General features: G+C 43.6%; 1 protein-coding gene across 1 annotated transcript in view; it reads right to left on the bottom strand.

Moving 5' to 3' along the window:
- The window catches only part of LOC123091301 (F-box/WD-40 repeat-containing protein At3g52030), a 16,917-nt gene that overhangs the window by 1,943 nt on the left and 643 nt on the right, over positions 1-14,331 (bottom strand). Inside the window, exons 2-8 of the mRNA XM_044512778.1 lie at positions 13,763-13,948; positions 13,519-13,573; positions 13,134-13,232; positions 12,048-12,151; positions 10,856-10,945; positions 10,237-10,379; positions 9,393-9,477 (exon numbers count right to left, since the gene is read on the bottom strand). Coding sequence (XP_044368713.1) covers positions 9,393-9,477; positions 10,237-10,379; positions 10,856-10,945; positions 12,048-12,151; positions 13,134-13,232; positions 13,519-13,573; positions 13,763-13,948 — 762 coding nt within the window. The remainder of the gene's footprint in view (positions 1-9,392; positions 9,478-10,236; positions 10,380-10,855; positions 10,946-12,047; positions 12,152-13,133; positions 13,233-13,518; positions 13,574-13,762; positions 13,949-14,331) is intronic.

Consider the following 14,331-nt stretch of genomic DNA (forward strand, 5'->3'; position numbering starts at 1 on the left):
CGCCACCCCTACGGTAGGACTCTGTTCTTCTTACTCCGTGTCGTTTGCTAGTCGGCCAACTTGCCAGTGGTGGCTCACCTGTCATCATGCTGGCTGTTGCACCTCGCAGGGAACACCACGGCTGATGGGGACACAGGCAACACGCAAGGTATGGCCCACTAGTGATTGGGACTCTAGGGCAGTGGGGCGTTAGAGCTGCAGGGCAGTAGAGGCGGCGCACTGTATTGACATCCAAGACAACACTGACGCAAGGCCGGATAAGGCCTGGTGCACTGGTGCAGGTGGAGAGCAGGATGTTGCGGGATGCCGAGAGAGGACGGGGCAGAGAGGGCTTGCCGGCAAGAAAAGATGGACACGTCTTTTCTTGGGCCCATGAAGCAATTGCTGCCACCGTCGGTTCCTGTGTGTGTAGACCCATTCTCCTAAGACTGGCATTTCCTAGTGGCTAATCTGAAAAGAATCCTACTTTCCGATATCTACCTCTATAACTACCAAATAATTTTTCTAGACTCGACAACGACCAATAAGGGATCCTATGGTCGGTCCTGCTCTGATACCAGCTTGTAAGGCCCCATATGCGGTACTATTTCAAATATATACCCTAGTGGTCCATTTCTAGAATAGAAGCGCATACAGAGCCGTCATATGCATATGACTTCATATCATACACGCAATGTCATATGCCACGGACTTTACAAATCAAATATCACAATAATTCCACTACCAAATAGGCAACATAAATATATATGAACTGGCACTAAGCTCCAAGTCGTCCTTAACCGCGGTCACGGGTTTTCGAAAGATTTAAGCCTGTAGGGTGCGCACCAACGTACCCATTATAGGCTCCATACGCACGTTGTTCACAACCGGAATCTACACCTTAGAGGCACCCATGTTATGAGCTAGCACCGGAAGTTCCGAGCGACACGACAACGCTTGCTCAACGACACAAACTGATCTGACCCACAACAGGCTGAACAAGTCAGTTTCGAATGAACGATAATTACTCCGTTACTACATCCTAGTCCAGGAGACAACCGATGGGTCAACACCAGAATTGAGAGCTGACGTATCTCTGACCCGGCTCCTACTGTATCACAATAGCGATGAGGTGGCTACTATTGAGTCCCAAGTAGCCACTCGCAACTCCGTAGATGCGGACCAGCAGGGTATTCCACCCCACTGGCCTAAGTTATTTTGAAAGATCCATGAGGCCATGGTCCTTGACAAAAAAAAAACAAGTTTGTAAATGGAAAACCGACTCCTAGACAATGTGTAGCTATGAGTAAAATGCGTCGAGGGGGCCCCATAAAACACCCACATATGGTTAGCGCGCTCATTCATGGAACATAATAACCAGAACTCAGTTCTTAGGGCGACTTGAATGGAACAAAACACTAAGGCATAATCCTTCGTCTTGTGCACTACCATATCATCATATCATATAAATAACAAAACATTAAGGCATAACCCAAAAAATGTCATATAAATAACAAGACACTAAGGCATAACCCAAAAATGTCCACCACGCCCGGATCTGCTCGCGCCTAAAAAATGGCAACTGCACCGCCGCCGGCTCCCTACCTCCACCCGCCTTTCCTACACCCGCCGCGTCGCTCGCGAACAGCAGCAGTCCTTCATGGGCCGCCAGCCGCCCAACACCTCCAGCTCAACCGCCACCGACCTGGACCACGCAGCCCGCTAGGTGAACCGTCCATCCTCCAGTCCGTCCTCTGCCTTGCTGGGCTTGGCCCATTAGCCTCCGTCCTCTGCCTTGCTGGGCTTGACCCATTAGCGTTAGAAAGAAATCATGGCCGCAAGCGCAGTATAGTTAGGCGACGCCCTATGCAGTTTTGTGCCAGATCCCTGTTTTGGCCCATGGACGTATAGCTATTTTCTGAACCTTCTACAATTTCAGGAAAATGTCTTGTCTTGCATGCCTTATAACTTTTAAATGGTATTTCAGATTAAGGCGAGTTATATATGAAACTTGCTTAGAATTTTATCTAGTTTCCAAATATGTGACTTTCACCTAAGTTAAAAATGTGTAACTTGTTGTATTGATTTGAATTGCATAATGACTATGTTCAACAACAACAACAAAGCCTTTAGTCCCAAACAAGTTGGGGTAGGCTAGAGGTGAAACCCATAAGATCTTGCGACCAACTCATGGCTCTGGCACATGGATAGCAAGCTTCCACGCACCCCTGTCCGTAGCTAGTTCTCTGGTGATACTCCAATCCTTCAGGTCTCTCTTAACGGACTCCTCCCGTGTCAAATTTGGTCTACCCCGGCCTCTCTTGACATTCTCCGCACGCTTTAGCCGCCCGCTATGCACTGGAGCTTCTGGAGGCCTGCGCTGAATATGCCCAAACCATCTCAAACGATGTTGGACAAGTTTCTCTTCAATTGGTGCTACCCCAACTCTATCTCGTATATCATCATTCCGGACTCTATCCTTCCTCGTGTGGCCACACATCCATCTCAACATACGCATCTCCGCCACACCTAATTGTTGAACATGTCGCCTTTTAGTCGGCCAACACTCATCACCATACAACATTGCGGGTCAAACAGCCGTCCTGTAGAACTTGCCTTCTAGCTTTTGTGGCACTCTCTTGTCACAGAGAATGCCAAAAGCTTGGCGCCACTTCATCCATCTAGCTTTGATTCGGTGGTTCACATCTTCATCAATACCCCCATCCTCCTGTAGCATTGACCCCATATATCGAAAGGTGTCCTTCTAAGGTACCACCTACCCCCATCCTCCTCCTCACACCTAGTAGTACTGAAACCGCGCATATCATGTGCTCGGTTTTAGTTCTACTAAGCCTAAACCCTTTCGATTCCAAGGTTTGTCTCCATAACTCTAACTTCCTACTTACCCCTTTCCGACTATCGTCAACTAGCACCACATCATCCGCAAAGAGCATACACCATGGGATATCTCCTTGTATACCCCTCGTGACCTCATCCATCACCAAGGCAAAAAGATAAGGGCTCAAAGCTGACCCCTGATGTAGTCCTATCTTAATCGGGAAGTCATTAGTGTCGAAATCACTTGTTCGAACACTTGTCACAACATTATCGTACATGTCCCTGATGAGGGTAATGTACTTTGCTGGGACTTTGTGTTTCTCCAAGGCCCACAACATGACATTCCTCTATATCTTATCATAGGCCTTCTCCAAGTCAATGAACACCCTTTTGCTCCCTGTATCTCTCCATAAGTTGTCGTACCAAGAAAATGGCTTCCATGGTCGACCTCCCAGGCATGAAACCAAACTGATTTTTGGTCACGCTTGTCATTCTTCTTAAGCGGTGCTCAATGACTCTCTCCCATAGCTTCATTGTATGGGTCATCAGCTTAATTCCACGGTAATTAGTACAACTCTGAACATCCCCCTTGTTCTTGAAGATTGGTACTAATATACTCCGTCTCCATTCTTCTGGCATCTTGTTTGCCTGAAAAATGAGGTTGAAAAGCCTGGTTAGCCATACTATCGCTATGTTCCCGAGGCCTTTCCACACCTCAATTGGGATACAATCAGGGCCCATCGCCTTGCCTCCTTTCATCCTTTTTAGAGCCTCCTTGACCTCAGACTCCTGGATTCGCCGCACAAAACACATGTTGGTCTCATCAAAGGAGTCGTCCAGTTCAATGGTAGAACTCTCATTCTCCCCATTGAACAGCTTGTCGAAGTACTCCCGCCATCTATGCTTAATCTCCTCGTGCTTCACCAAGAGTTGGTCTGCCCCGTCCTTGATGCATTTGACTTGACCAATATCCCTCGTCTTCCTCTCTCGGATCTTGGCCATCTTATAGATGTCCCTTTCGCCTTCCTTCGTGCCTAACTGTTGGTAGAGGTCCTCATACGCCCGACCCCTTGCTTCACTGACAGCTCGCTTTGCGGCCTTCTTCGCCATCTTGTACTTCTCTATGTTGTCTGCACTCCTGTCCAGGTATAGGCGTCTGAAGCAATCTTTCTTCTCTTTAATCGCCTTCTAGACATCATCATTCCACCACCAGGTATCCTTATCTTCGCTTCTCCTTCCCCTGGACACTCCAAACTCCTCCGAGGCCACCTTACGAATGCAAGTCGCCATCTTCATCCACACATTGTCCGCATCCCCTCCTTCCTCCCAAGGGCCCTCCTTAATGACCCTCTCCTTGAACGCCTGAGCTACCTCCCCCTTGAGCTTCCACCACTTCGTTCTAGCGACTTTGGCACGCTTATCCCGCTGGACACGAATCCGAAAGCGGAAGTCAGCAACCACCAGATTATGCTGAGGTACAACACTCTCTCCAGGTATCACCTTACAGTCTAGGCACGCACGCCTATCTTCTCTTCTTGAGAGGATGAAATCAATCTAGCTAGAGTGTTGGCCACTACTATAAGTCACCAGATGTGATTCTCTCTTTCTAAAGAGGGTGTTAGCTACAATCATGTCGTATGCTAGAGCAAAGCTTAAGACATCTCCTTCTTGATTCCTGATGCCATAGCCAAAGCCCCCATGCGCCCCTTCAAAACCTGTGTTAGATGTACCTACATGGCCATTGAGGTCTCCTCCGATGAAGAGCTTCTCGCGAATCGGTACACTCATAACCATGTCTTCTAGGCCTTCCCAGAACTCCCTCTTGGTGTTCTCATTGTGGCCTACTTGCGGGGCATACGCGCTACATGGAGAACTAAGTCCCCAACTACCAACTTGACCAGGATAATCTGGTCCCCACGTCTCTTGACGTCTACCACTCCATCCTTGAGGCTCGTGTTGATCAAGATGCCTACGCCATTTTTGTTTGCAGCCGTCCCCGTGTACCGCAGCTTGAAGCCGGTATCCTCCACCTCCTTCGCCTTATGTTCCCTCCATTTGGTTTCTTGGACGCAAAGGATGTCACCGCAGCATCAACTAGCTCCCAAAGCTTCCCTGTCAGGGACCCTACGTTCCAGCTACCTAAGCGAATCTTCCTAGGCTCGGCTATTTTCCTTACCCTTCGCACTCGTCGAGTCAAATGCGAAGACCCTTGCCCATTTTCCACTGCATCCGGGCATAATGACTATGTTAAATAGTTTAATTCATAACTAAATAACTATAACTCGGAATACAAAATTTATATATGTTTTGCACCAGAAAATGTTTAGTTTCCAGCCAGGCTATTACTTCTACTGTTAACAACTCCTAAAATATTGTTTAGGCCTGAACCTTAATTACCTCTTAATTAACACGGGGCATTTTGGGGGGATGCTATTTATATGTTTTCTACCTCATTTGAAACAACTAGAGAGGATAGATTATTTTCGTTTCACCCCTTGCCATGTTAAACAACATTTAATTTTGATGTGTACATAAACAAGATTGCAACCTTTTCTTTAAATATGGAGTTCCGTTGATATGCGAAACAGTTGCATATTGAGCTTCACTTAACTCGTACTCCCTCTGTAAACATTATATAAGATGATCTAAAATGTCTTATATATGTAGTTAATTGCTTGTCTCACCTTTGTCATGTCATGCGTGCTTATGTTTGCGTGCCTACCATGGAGTGTTTGTTTACCATATCGTTGCTTCTTTTCGGTTTGGTTCTTATCTTCAGAGTTCGGTAGTGAAGCAAAGTACAAGGATACGATCGACTGCACTTCAGGGAATCCGCCTTCTCACCAGGCTGAGGGGCAAACAGGCAGGGAAACTGCTTTACTCAGCCTGTCATGGGTCAGAGCAATTGGTGTCGTCGAGCAAGCATTGTTGCCTCGCTTGGAACTTCCGGTGTCTCATAAAATGGATGCCTCTAAGGGGTAGATTCCGGTTGTGAACAGCCTGCAGGGTTAAATCTTTCCGAAAAGCCGTGTCCGCAATTAAGTATTGTTAGAGTTATATTGATGATGGCCTTTGGCCTTTTGTATTCTAGCCTCTTGGCATTCTCTTGTACATGTATATATGACGGCTTTGGCCTCCTAGTAATATCAAGTTGCTATTCCTAACATGGTATTAGAGCTCTAGGGTTTTTTTCTCGCACGTGCAACTCGTGCTTCTCCGATCCAATATCTCTCCTTTGGCCGTCGCAGCTCCTATCTCCGGCCGATTGCTGCTGCTACTCTGCTATACGCACGCCTCCTGATTTGTTGCGTGTTTGTCCGCGCCGGCACACCAACGATCCAACTCGCAGTTGACCACCGCCGCAGCAGATCGATTCCATCTCCTATGGCTACAAGTTGCCGTCAGCATCCGCCGGTTGCCGGTTCCGGCCGTCCATGTCCGTCGGCCGCTGGTTCCCGCTGTCACTCGCTCCCGCCGTCGCCCGCGTCCGCCGGTTCCCGTTGTTGTCCGCGTCTGCTGGCCGCCGGCAACTGTTTTCGCAAGCCGCCACAGGACTCCTCCGCCCGGACCTCGGGCACTCCCGATCGCGTCGCCGCGGGACTCCTCTGTCCGTGCCGGCCGTCTGTTGCGAGCCGCCGCAGGACTCCATTTCAGATCAAGCCAGCCGTCCTGGATTGAGCCGGCCCCGCCGGATCCCGTTCCGCTGGACAAGCTACCCCGCCGGTTCCGCCCGTCGGTTTGTCTCCTGCGGGTCAAAGCTGTTCCTCACGGTTGTGTCCGTGTGGATAGCTAGCTTCTGTGTCCGTGTGGATTGCAAAATTGCTAGCTGTTGCGCCCGCGTGGATTGGGTTGCTGGTAGGCTGATTGGTCTGCTTCGATCGACTGCCTGAGGACTGACTTGTTAGTTCCGCAAAAAAAAAGACGAGAGAAAAAAAAGAGTAAAAAAAAGGAAAAAGGTGCAATGCTTTCATCGGGTACGCATCTCCCTCGCAGCCCGATATTTTTCGACGGTGTTCTGTACATGGATCCCGTGTCGCACATGTGCCATTCCTCGGTGCTTGGTGCTTGTCCGCTTGGAGGTGATGGTTGTAGCTCTACTTTGACACCTTTTGTGACTTCCGCCGGTGCTCCTGGTCGTTCTACGTCGACTTGCCACACAGCGTCCACATGTCATGCCAGCCGCTCTTCGGCGTCGACTCGTCACACGCCCCCCACAGGCGATGGCGACGACTCAGGAGCTTAATGTTGGTTCATAGCACAACTTTAACTAACTTAACTAAAATTTGTGAACGTGTGCGTGCCTTGATTGTCTCCTCTTTGAGATTATTTTCCGAAGGACAGGACAAGGTAGTATTATGAATGCTTAGGTAGGTGGATAGAAGACTAGCTTACAACCCCTCTGACGTATGCTTTCTAATCTCAAATCTGATAGACGTAAGTATAGTATATTGCTTAGCCGCTTGCTGCAGCTTCACCACTTAACCCCTATACGGTTAGTTTTAGTACCTTTGGTAATGAGACTCGCTGAGTACCCAAAGTACTCACCCTTGCCACAACAACAAGAACAAGTACATGGTTACTACTTCAACTGGTATGTTGAGACAGGATGTCACTACGTGAAGTCGACAATGACAAGTAGATTAGCGGGTCCCAGCTGGGCGCCTCGAACCAATGGGATGGGACCGTTTACTTTATGTTTCCGCCTCTTAGAGGCATCATTTTGGTTTTGTCTGTACTCAGACCATTTGAGACTTCCACTGTGATGATGAATGTTGGACCATGTGGTCTCTGCATGTAATAAATTTGGATTTTGACACTTGTATGCCCTATTCATATATATCTATGTTGCCTCTTTCGTGGTGGAATTGTTGTGGTATTCGGTTTGTAAAGGCTGTGGCATATAACAGTGCGTGTATGATATGAAGTCATATGCTTGTGGCGGCTCTATATGCGCTTCTATTCTAGAAATGGACCGTTAGGGTCTATATTTGAAATAGTACAGCATATGGGGCCTTACACTAATCTGAACCCATTTCCTCCTCTCCCGTTCGTTCACTTTGGTGTCGCACCTGCAGCTCACCGCACCCCCATCATTAGCCTTTTTGTGGTTCAAGAAGGTTAATTTCTTCTTGCTTTGTTTTTGATGTGCTCTTGCCCTTGGTTGATTTTGTTCCAACATTTCCACCTTTAGTGGCACTTGCATTTAGACTCAATGCTTAGCTAATCTAAATAGTAAACTAGGGAGTATTTTGTGAAAGTATCATGGGCAACCCTTTGCTTAGTTTCCTAATGGAAGACGTCAATTTGAAAGTAGTATAGGATGGTTCGGTCAGAAAGTCAGTAGCCACGTGGAGAACTATGTTGTTCTATTGGAATCAATATATATATATATATATATATATAAGTTTGGCTGCAACAAATTGAGGTGAGAAGGTTAATGACATGTGGCATGTCAAAGAAAGGAACTGGAGCTAGAGTTGCCCAAGTTTCATCCTCAAGCTGTCAATAGAAGCTATGAGATACTCTGCATCAAACATCCTTTCCTCGCAGATATGGGAAGATGTTGGGTTCTCTTGGATCATGCCACCTGGCCAGTACCAAGAATGTTTGGAATTACATAGTACTGATGCTTAGATTGACCAATTTCACACGGGATGTCTAAATTGCATTTTTTACTGTGAGATGGAGGTGATGCTATTTCCCTTTTTGTGGGATTCAGTTATTAGCAAGATTGTCAAAGCCTTTATCAACATAGCTTTGTCCTAAAGGAAGGGGGCATTTTTATGGAGTTTAGTGTCTAAATGGAGAGAGGTGGCACATCGCTTGTGGTGTAAACTTCATCGTCAGGTGTTTTTTTAGATAAAATGGTATAATTACTGAGAGAAAATATCACAGTTGTAGTCATACATGACTCATAGTGCAGTTTCCATGTTTTTTTTTTCTTTTTTCCTAGAAGAGAATATGCACACTGCTGTTAGTACGTCAGTATGCACCTCTGTATGGAACACACATAAATTTTCTTCTTTTTTTTGGGTACCTGCTGCTTGCTGAGGCATAACCAAAGGGCAACCTGGTGCATGTAGCTCCCGCTTGCGCAGGGTCCAGGGAAGGGTCCGACCACTTTGGGTCTATAGTACGCAGCCTTTCCCTACATTTCTGTAAGAGGCTGTTTCCAGGACTTGAACCCATGACCTCATGGTCACAAGGCAGCAGCTTTACCACTGCGCCAAGGGCATAACCAAAGAGCCAAAAAATTGGCATTCATCCAGAGGAAACTAAGTATATGAGCTTGGAGCGTGCTATAGCAGCATTTAAAAAATTCCAGCATAGAATAATCGGTGGGCTGTGCTTCTCATCCTTATAAAATTTTACAAGAAATAAAAACCGAATATAAACTGGATCATGTGTGTGGAGCATGCTAGAGTGTCGTTAATTTGTTATAGCCTAATAAAGATTTTTATAGGATAAATTTTGATTGCCTCAACATTGTCGATGTTTTATATCTACTGACCCAGCAAAGTGTGCGCTCCCCTCTAGTACAGTACTAAATTAGAACAACTACTACTGATACTGACCTTAAGTCCCAGCAATGTGCATAACCAGAAGATGAGCCCGCGAATATCAAGTGTGAATTTGCATTGAAAGACAAACATCTTATCACTGAAACGAGAAATAATGTAACAAGTTAGTTTGATAGTGATTAAATTCACAACACAATCATATTTGTATGAATTTCTATTCACTATTTTTTCCTCAAAAGATCCAACAAGAACTAAAACTGACAGAAAGTTTTAAATGCAGTTCGATTTATTGAGCTGAGATTAAGATTAATCTTATTCTTTATATAATCAAAATTAAAGGAGCTTTTAGCATTAAATTGTTGAATCAATCTGCTACTTAACATTCAACATCAGATTATTTTTGCTAGGAGGAATGCAAAAAATGTTCAACTAAATAATAGGTCAACGGAGAAAAATGAACATTTATTTTGAGCCACACATTAGTTTTTGGTGTAATAGTTAGTTCTACGGTGCTCCCCTCTGGTCCAACCTATGGAATGCTAGCGATGTTGTCTAGCAGGTCGGAGCAAAATGCTGTTTGAGCTTTTCAGTTACACAACTTAAAATCTCTAGTCATAAAGCTACACATCAAGTAACATATATGCATGTTGTGATGGGAAAAAATACAGGTGTTGTACTACTAGTAGTGGTCAAGGATTAGAAAATTTCAGATGTTATCTAGAGTTCTACACATTGCAAAAGAGGACTTAACCTGCACTGTGAGCTAAGGACTAGGTAGAATAAACACCATTAAATGCTTGGCTTTTTTAGTCATGACTCGAAATCAACACTATGCCCATCACTTGTCCGGAAATGAAAATTCATCGTGCTAATCATCCATAATTAGTTGAAAACATACCTGTTGGTGCAAAAGCTGACTTTAGAAGACCTAACCTCTGTCCCGAGGTTTGATCTGCAATAGCTACATTTCCAAATGTAGAACCACCAACGATCAGCTGGTCATCTGTTATTGCCAAGCATGTCACCGGGGAAGGGTGAAGCCTGTATACCATAGGCATCAGTACAAGCAGCATATCAAACTGGATGTACCTCTAATGATGATTACACACTTAAGTATGGTCATAATTTGACTTTCGTGATATGTTGATGATATCAGAAGAAGATCCAAAAAATTTCAAAAGTCAAATCTTGCAAACTTTGATCAAGTTTATAGAGAAAATTATATATATCTAGAATACCAAATGGAAATCATTGAATACACCATGAGTAATATTTTCATATTGTATATATTGTTAATTTTCTCTATAAACTTGGTCAAAGTTTGCTAACTTTGACTTTTCCCCGATAAATAAACTATACTACCTAGTACAGTAAGCAAACAAGGGGATATGATGTTACAGAATTCATCTGAAGTAAGGTGAAGCTCGTGCACACAAAATAACAATGAAAGAAAGAATTCAACAATTGCAGAAAGCACTTCATTCACATGATATACTACTTGATTCCCTTGCGCTTACCGGTGAATGCTCGAGCAACTCCTGCTGTACATGTCATATACAAAGGCTCTACCATCCTCACAACCAATTACAACCTCTGGGTCGGCATAACTGCAGAAGCAAATGAAATGAGAATATAAATCAATCCTACTTAAAATAACAGCAAGAATGTCTGGGCTAATCAAATCTTTGTCAAATAATGGTGGGCATACACAAGCTTATACAACACTCCTTCACTGTTAATAAATGCTTTCCAACAACAACAAAGCCTTTAGTCCCGAACAAGTTGGGGTAGGCTAGAGGTGAAACCCATAAGATCGCGCGACCAACTAATAAATGCTTTCCAGCATTATAAAAATAATTTGAACAAGAAACTGCAGGAGAAGCCCCGACAGTAGATTTTATTGAGAAGAAAAATATGTTGCAAGGCTATATGCAAAAGAATTGTACAAAGGGGTTAGCAGCCCATCGACCAATTCTTTTGGGCGGCTTAAAAATAAGCTGCCTCTCCCCAGCTTAAAAAATAAGCCGCCTCTAAATTTTTTTGAGACTTCTAAATTAGTTATCCCATTAGTAGTTTAGAAGTCCCGATGAGGATAAGAGGCGGCTTATGGGAAAAATTGGGGAGAGGCGGCTTATTTTTTAAGCCACCCAAAAGAACTGGCCCTAGGAGAGGAGCCTTAAGCTCGTCTTTCATTCTGAAAGAGAGTAAAAGGCTCCACGTGGCATGTATCAGATGCAACCAGGCTTCAATTTGGGCACCAAATCAATATGAAATCTTCTGAAAAAAAATGGTGATATAGTTTATGAAGTTTTGTGGCACCATTCAAATTTCAGATCAGAAACTTAAATTGTGTTAGAATAAGAAAAAAGAATCATAAGTTTGCAGTGACCGAATAGAAATATTTGTCTTCTTATTTTATCTTTAGCCAGAATATCCTCATCCTTGTTATTCTCAACATATACTGATCTGAAGTTGAGATTAGAAACAAAGGTAGAGTCAATTCAAGAAATACAACCACAAAAAAGGCCATCTTTATGCGCATTTGTTTCCCAACTCCCAAGTGACACCAGAGTGCACAATTACACTGTAAGGGTAGATCGCACCAGATATATTGTCTTTATTCTTCAAACGCCAATTCAATAACTTTTTTGTACCAGGCAACATCAATCTTGTCAACTCATATCAAGACTGTTAAACCTGGCACCTCACCTCATGCATAACCCATGATTGAATGTGTCTCCACGAGATTGAAATATACTTCTTGGTCCACTGCGTTTCCATATGCAAACCTGGGAGCTAGTTAAACCTACAATCTGCACAGAGGATTAAAATCCTTTTAGGATAGGTAAAAGGAAGTTTGTACTCTGTTGGAATAAAGATGCCATGTGACCAAAAAGATCATGCGAAGTTGTAAGTTGTAACTATTAACAGTTCGGTTCAATCGATCTCCATGAATAAAATATAGATGAGATAAACCAGAAGCATCAATTCAGCCCATGTCAGAGTTATGTTGACAGTGTATAACGGAAAATTGAGCGCATCTATGTTTTGTGCAACCCTAATGGGAAGAATGGTGATTTGAGAGACAACCACCCACTGAATTTTCTAACAAGGACACAATCATGAATCATCTCTGCGTTTAGCCTTGCCCACCATTTTCATGTATGGATGGGATGGGCTTGACCATATGGCCTGCCATTGTGCTAACAAAGAGATGTTCCAATAAGAATCAACTGGGAAAGTATCCCATAATTCTTGGCTGAAACTCACATATACATGATAGAGTGACTTCCAGCATTGGATATGGCCATATGGATTACAGTACAAGTGGTCTATTTTGCACCCTTTGACATTAAGATACAACAAGCCATGTTGCTAACATCATCGCAACCAGATGCTCATATCTACATAAGTAAGATGTTTAAAATGTACAGTTGATGTTTTGACCTATGAATAGGTGAGGTATCCCATCTAGGCTGCAATCTTCTATCAATATGCGTGTATGTTTTGTTTGTTTGTTTGTTTGTTTTTTTGGTTAAAGGGCAGGTGCTCTTCCTTTGCATTTAAGACCAGGGACTTACAAAAGAGTAAGTAAGAGCAAAACAAAAGGGTCCAGCTGCCTCATGGCGCTGGCTATGCAAGGCTGAAAAACCATGTCAGCAAGTGTGTGAAAGAATAGTCAAAACTTCCTGTGTTATTTTAATAAGCACGAATGTTGGATATGTCTATTCTCAAAACCAGAAGAGTGCAGCTGCTGATACGTAAATAATAGAACTGTGTGCCAACGTTGATTACCTTATTTTCATCAAAATCAAAGTCAACCAACATTTTGGAATTTGGAACATTGTACTCATTCATGTATTTGCAACTTTCAGCAGACCAGAGTCGAAGAACCTGGTAAAAACTATTGTCAAAACGATGAGGCATTCAAGATGATACTAACTAGAAAGGTGACACAATATTCAAAGGAAACTACGAAATCTTCAGCCATGCAGTATGCCAATTATCTACAACTTTTGATTCAGGCAAGCATGATCTCCACGATCATGTTTATATGACAATCTGCATCTCATTGCATCAATTGTAGGATTACTTACCGCACCTCACAAGTACATTTTGTAACTAGATATTTTACATGAATGAAGTTATTAAGAACACCACCACATGATGCAACATTCACCTTATCTCCCATTCCAGTTAAGACTGAACCGCTTTTCATACGGCACAAGGTGGCCCTGCAACAAGAAATAAGAGAGAGAAAACATGGATACGGAAGCATTGTGGTAAGTATGAAAAAGAAGACTGGTCATGATAAAACAATATGAAAATATGATGAGTTGACAAATCTAACTACTTTCGTTGATGCGTTGCAACACTCGGAGGCATACGTTCAGAAGACCTAACGTGAGACAACAGGTGCTTACCTCACATCATGACCAATCCACTGATGAACTTCAGCAGACCCTCTAGCGAGAGTTGATGCGTGCTCATTCATGGCAAGTGCCTCAAAATAACTTCTCATTGAAATAGTAGAACTCGAGCCTCTTGCCTGCGGATTCCTCTTGTAATATAGACCCCTCATCAGATGGCCTGTGCTGATGATCGTATTCCTATCAACGAAAAAAATCAGATGTGCACACTTTAATCAACACTACAATTTGCTTCGCAATTAGGAACTTCCATAAGAAAATTTTGCATCCGTCTTGTGGGGTGAAAAAGTATAACAAACAGAAATACCAAACTGAAATACAAGGACTAGCACAAGAGTTGCTGTTACAGAAATTGGTAGCTCATGGTTTAGGTTCTCAGATCTTTGCCATCTCGCGGAACGAAGTGTGCATCTATGATTTATCAATTCTCCTAACAAAATCAATTCGATAATAATAATAATAATAATCCACTAACAGATCGAGAAGTAAGTTCTGTTACAATATAAGAAGAGCATAGCACAAAACGAACGTACTGCTGAGAGCAATCAGGAAGTGAACTGAAG

The sequence above is a fragment of the Triticum aestivum genome, chromosome 4B, assembly GCF_018294505.1.
Source record: "Triticum aestivum cultivar Chinese Spring chromosome 4B, IWGSC CS RefSeq v2.1, whole genome shotgun sequence".
NCBI lineage: Eukaryota > Viridiplantae > Streptophyta > Magnoliopsida > Poales > Poaceae > Triticum > Triticum aestivum.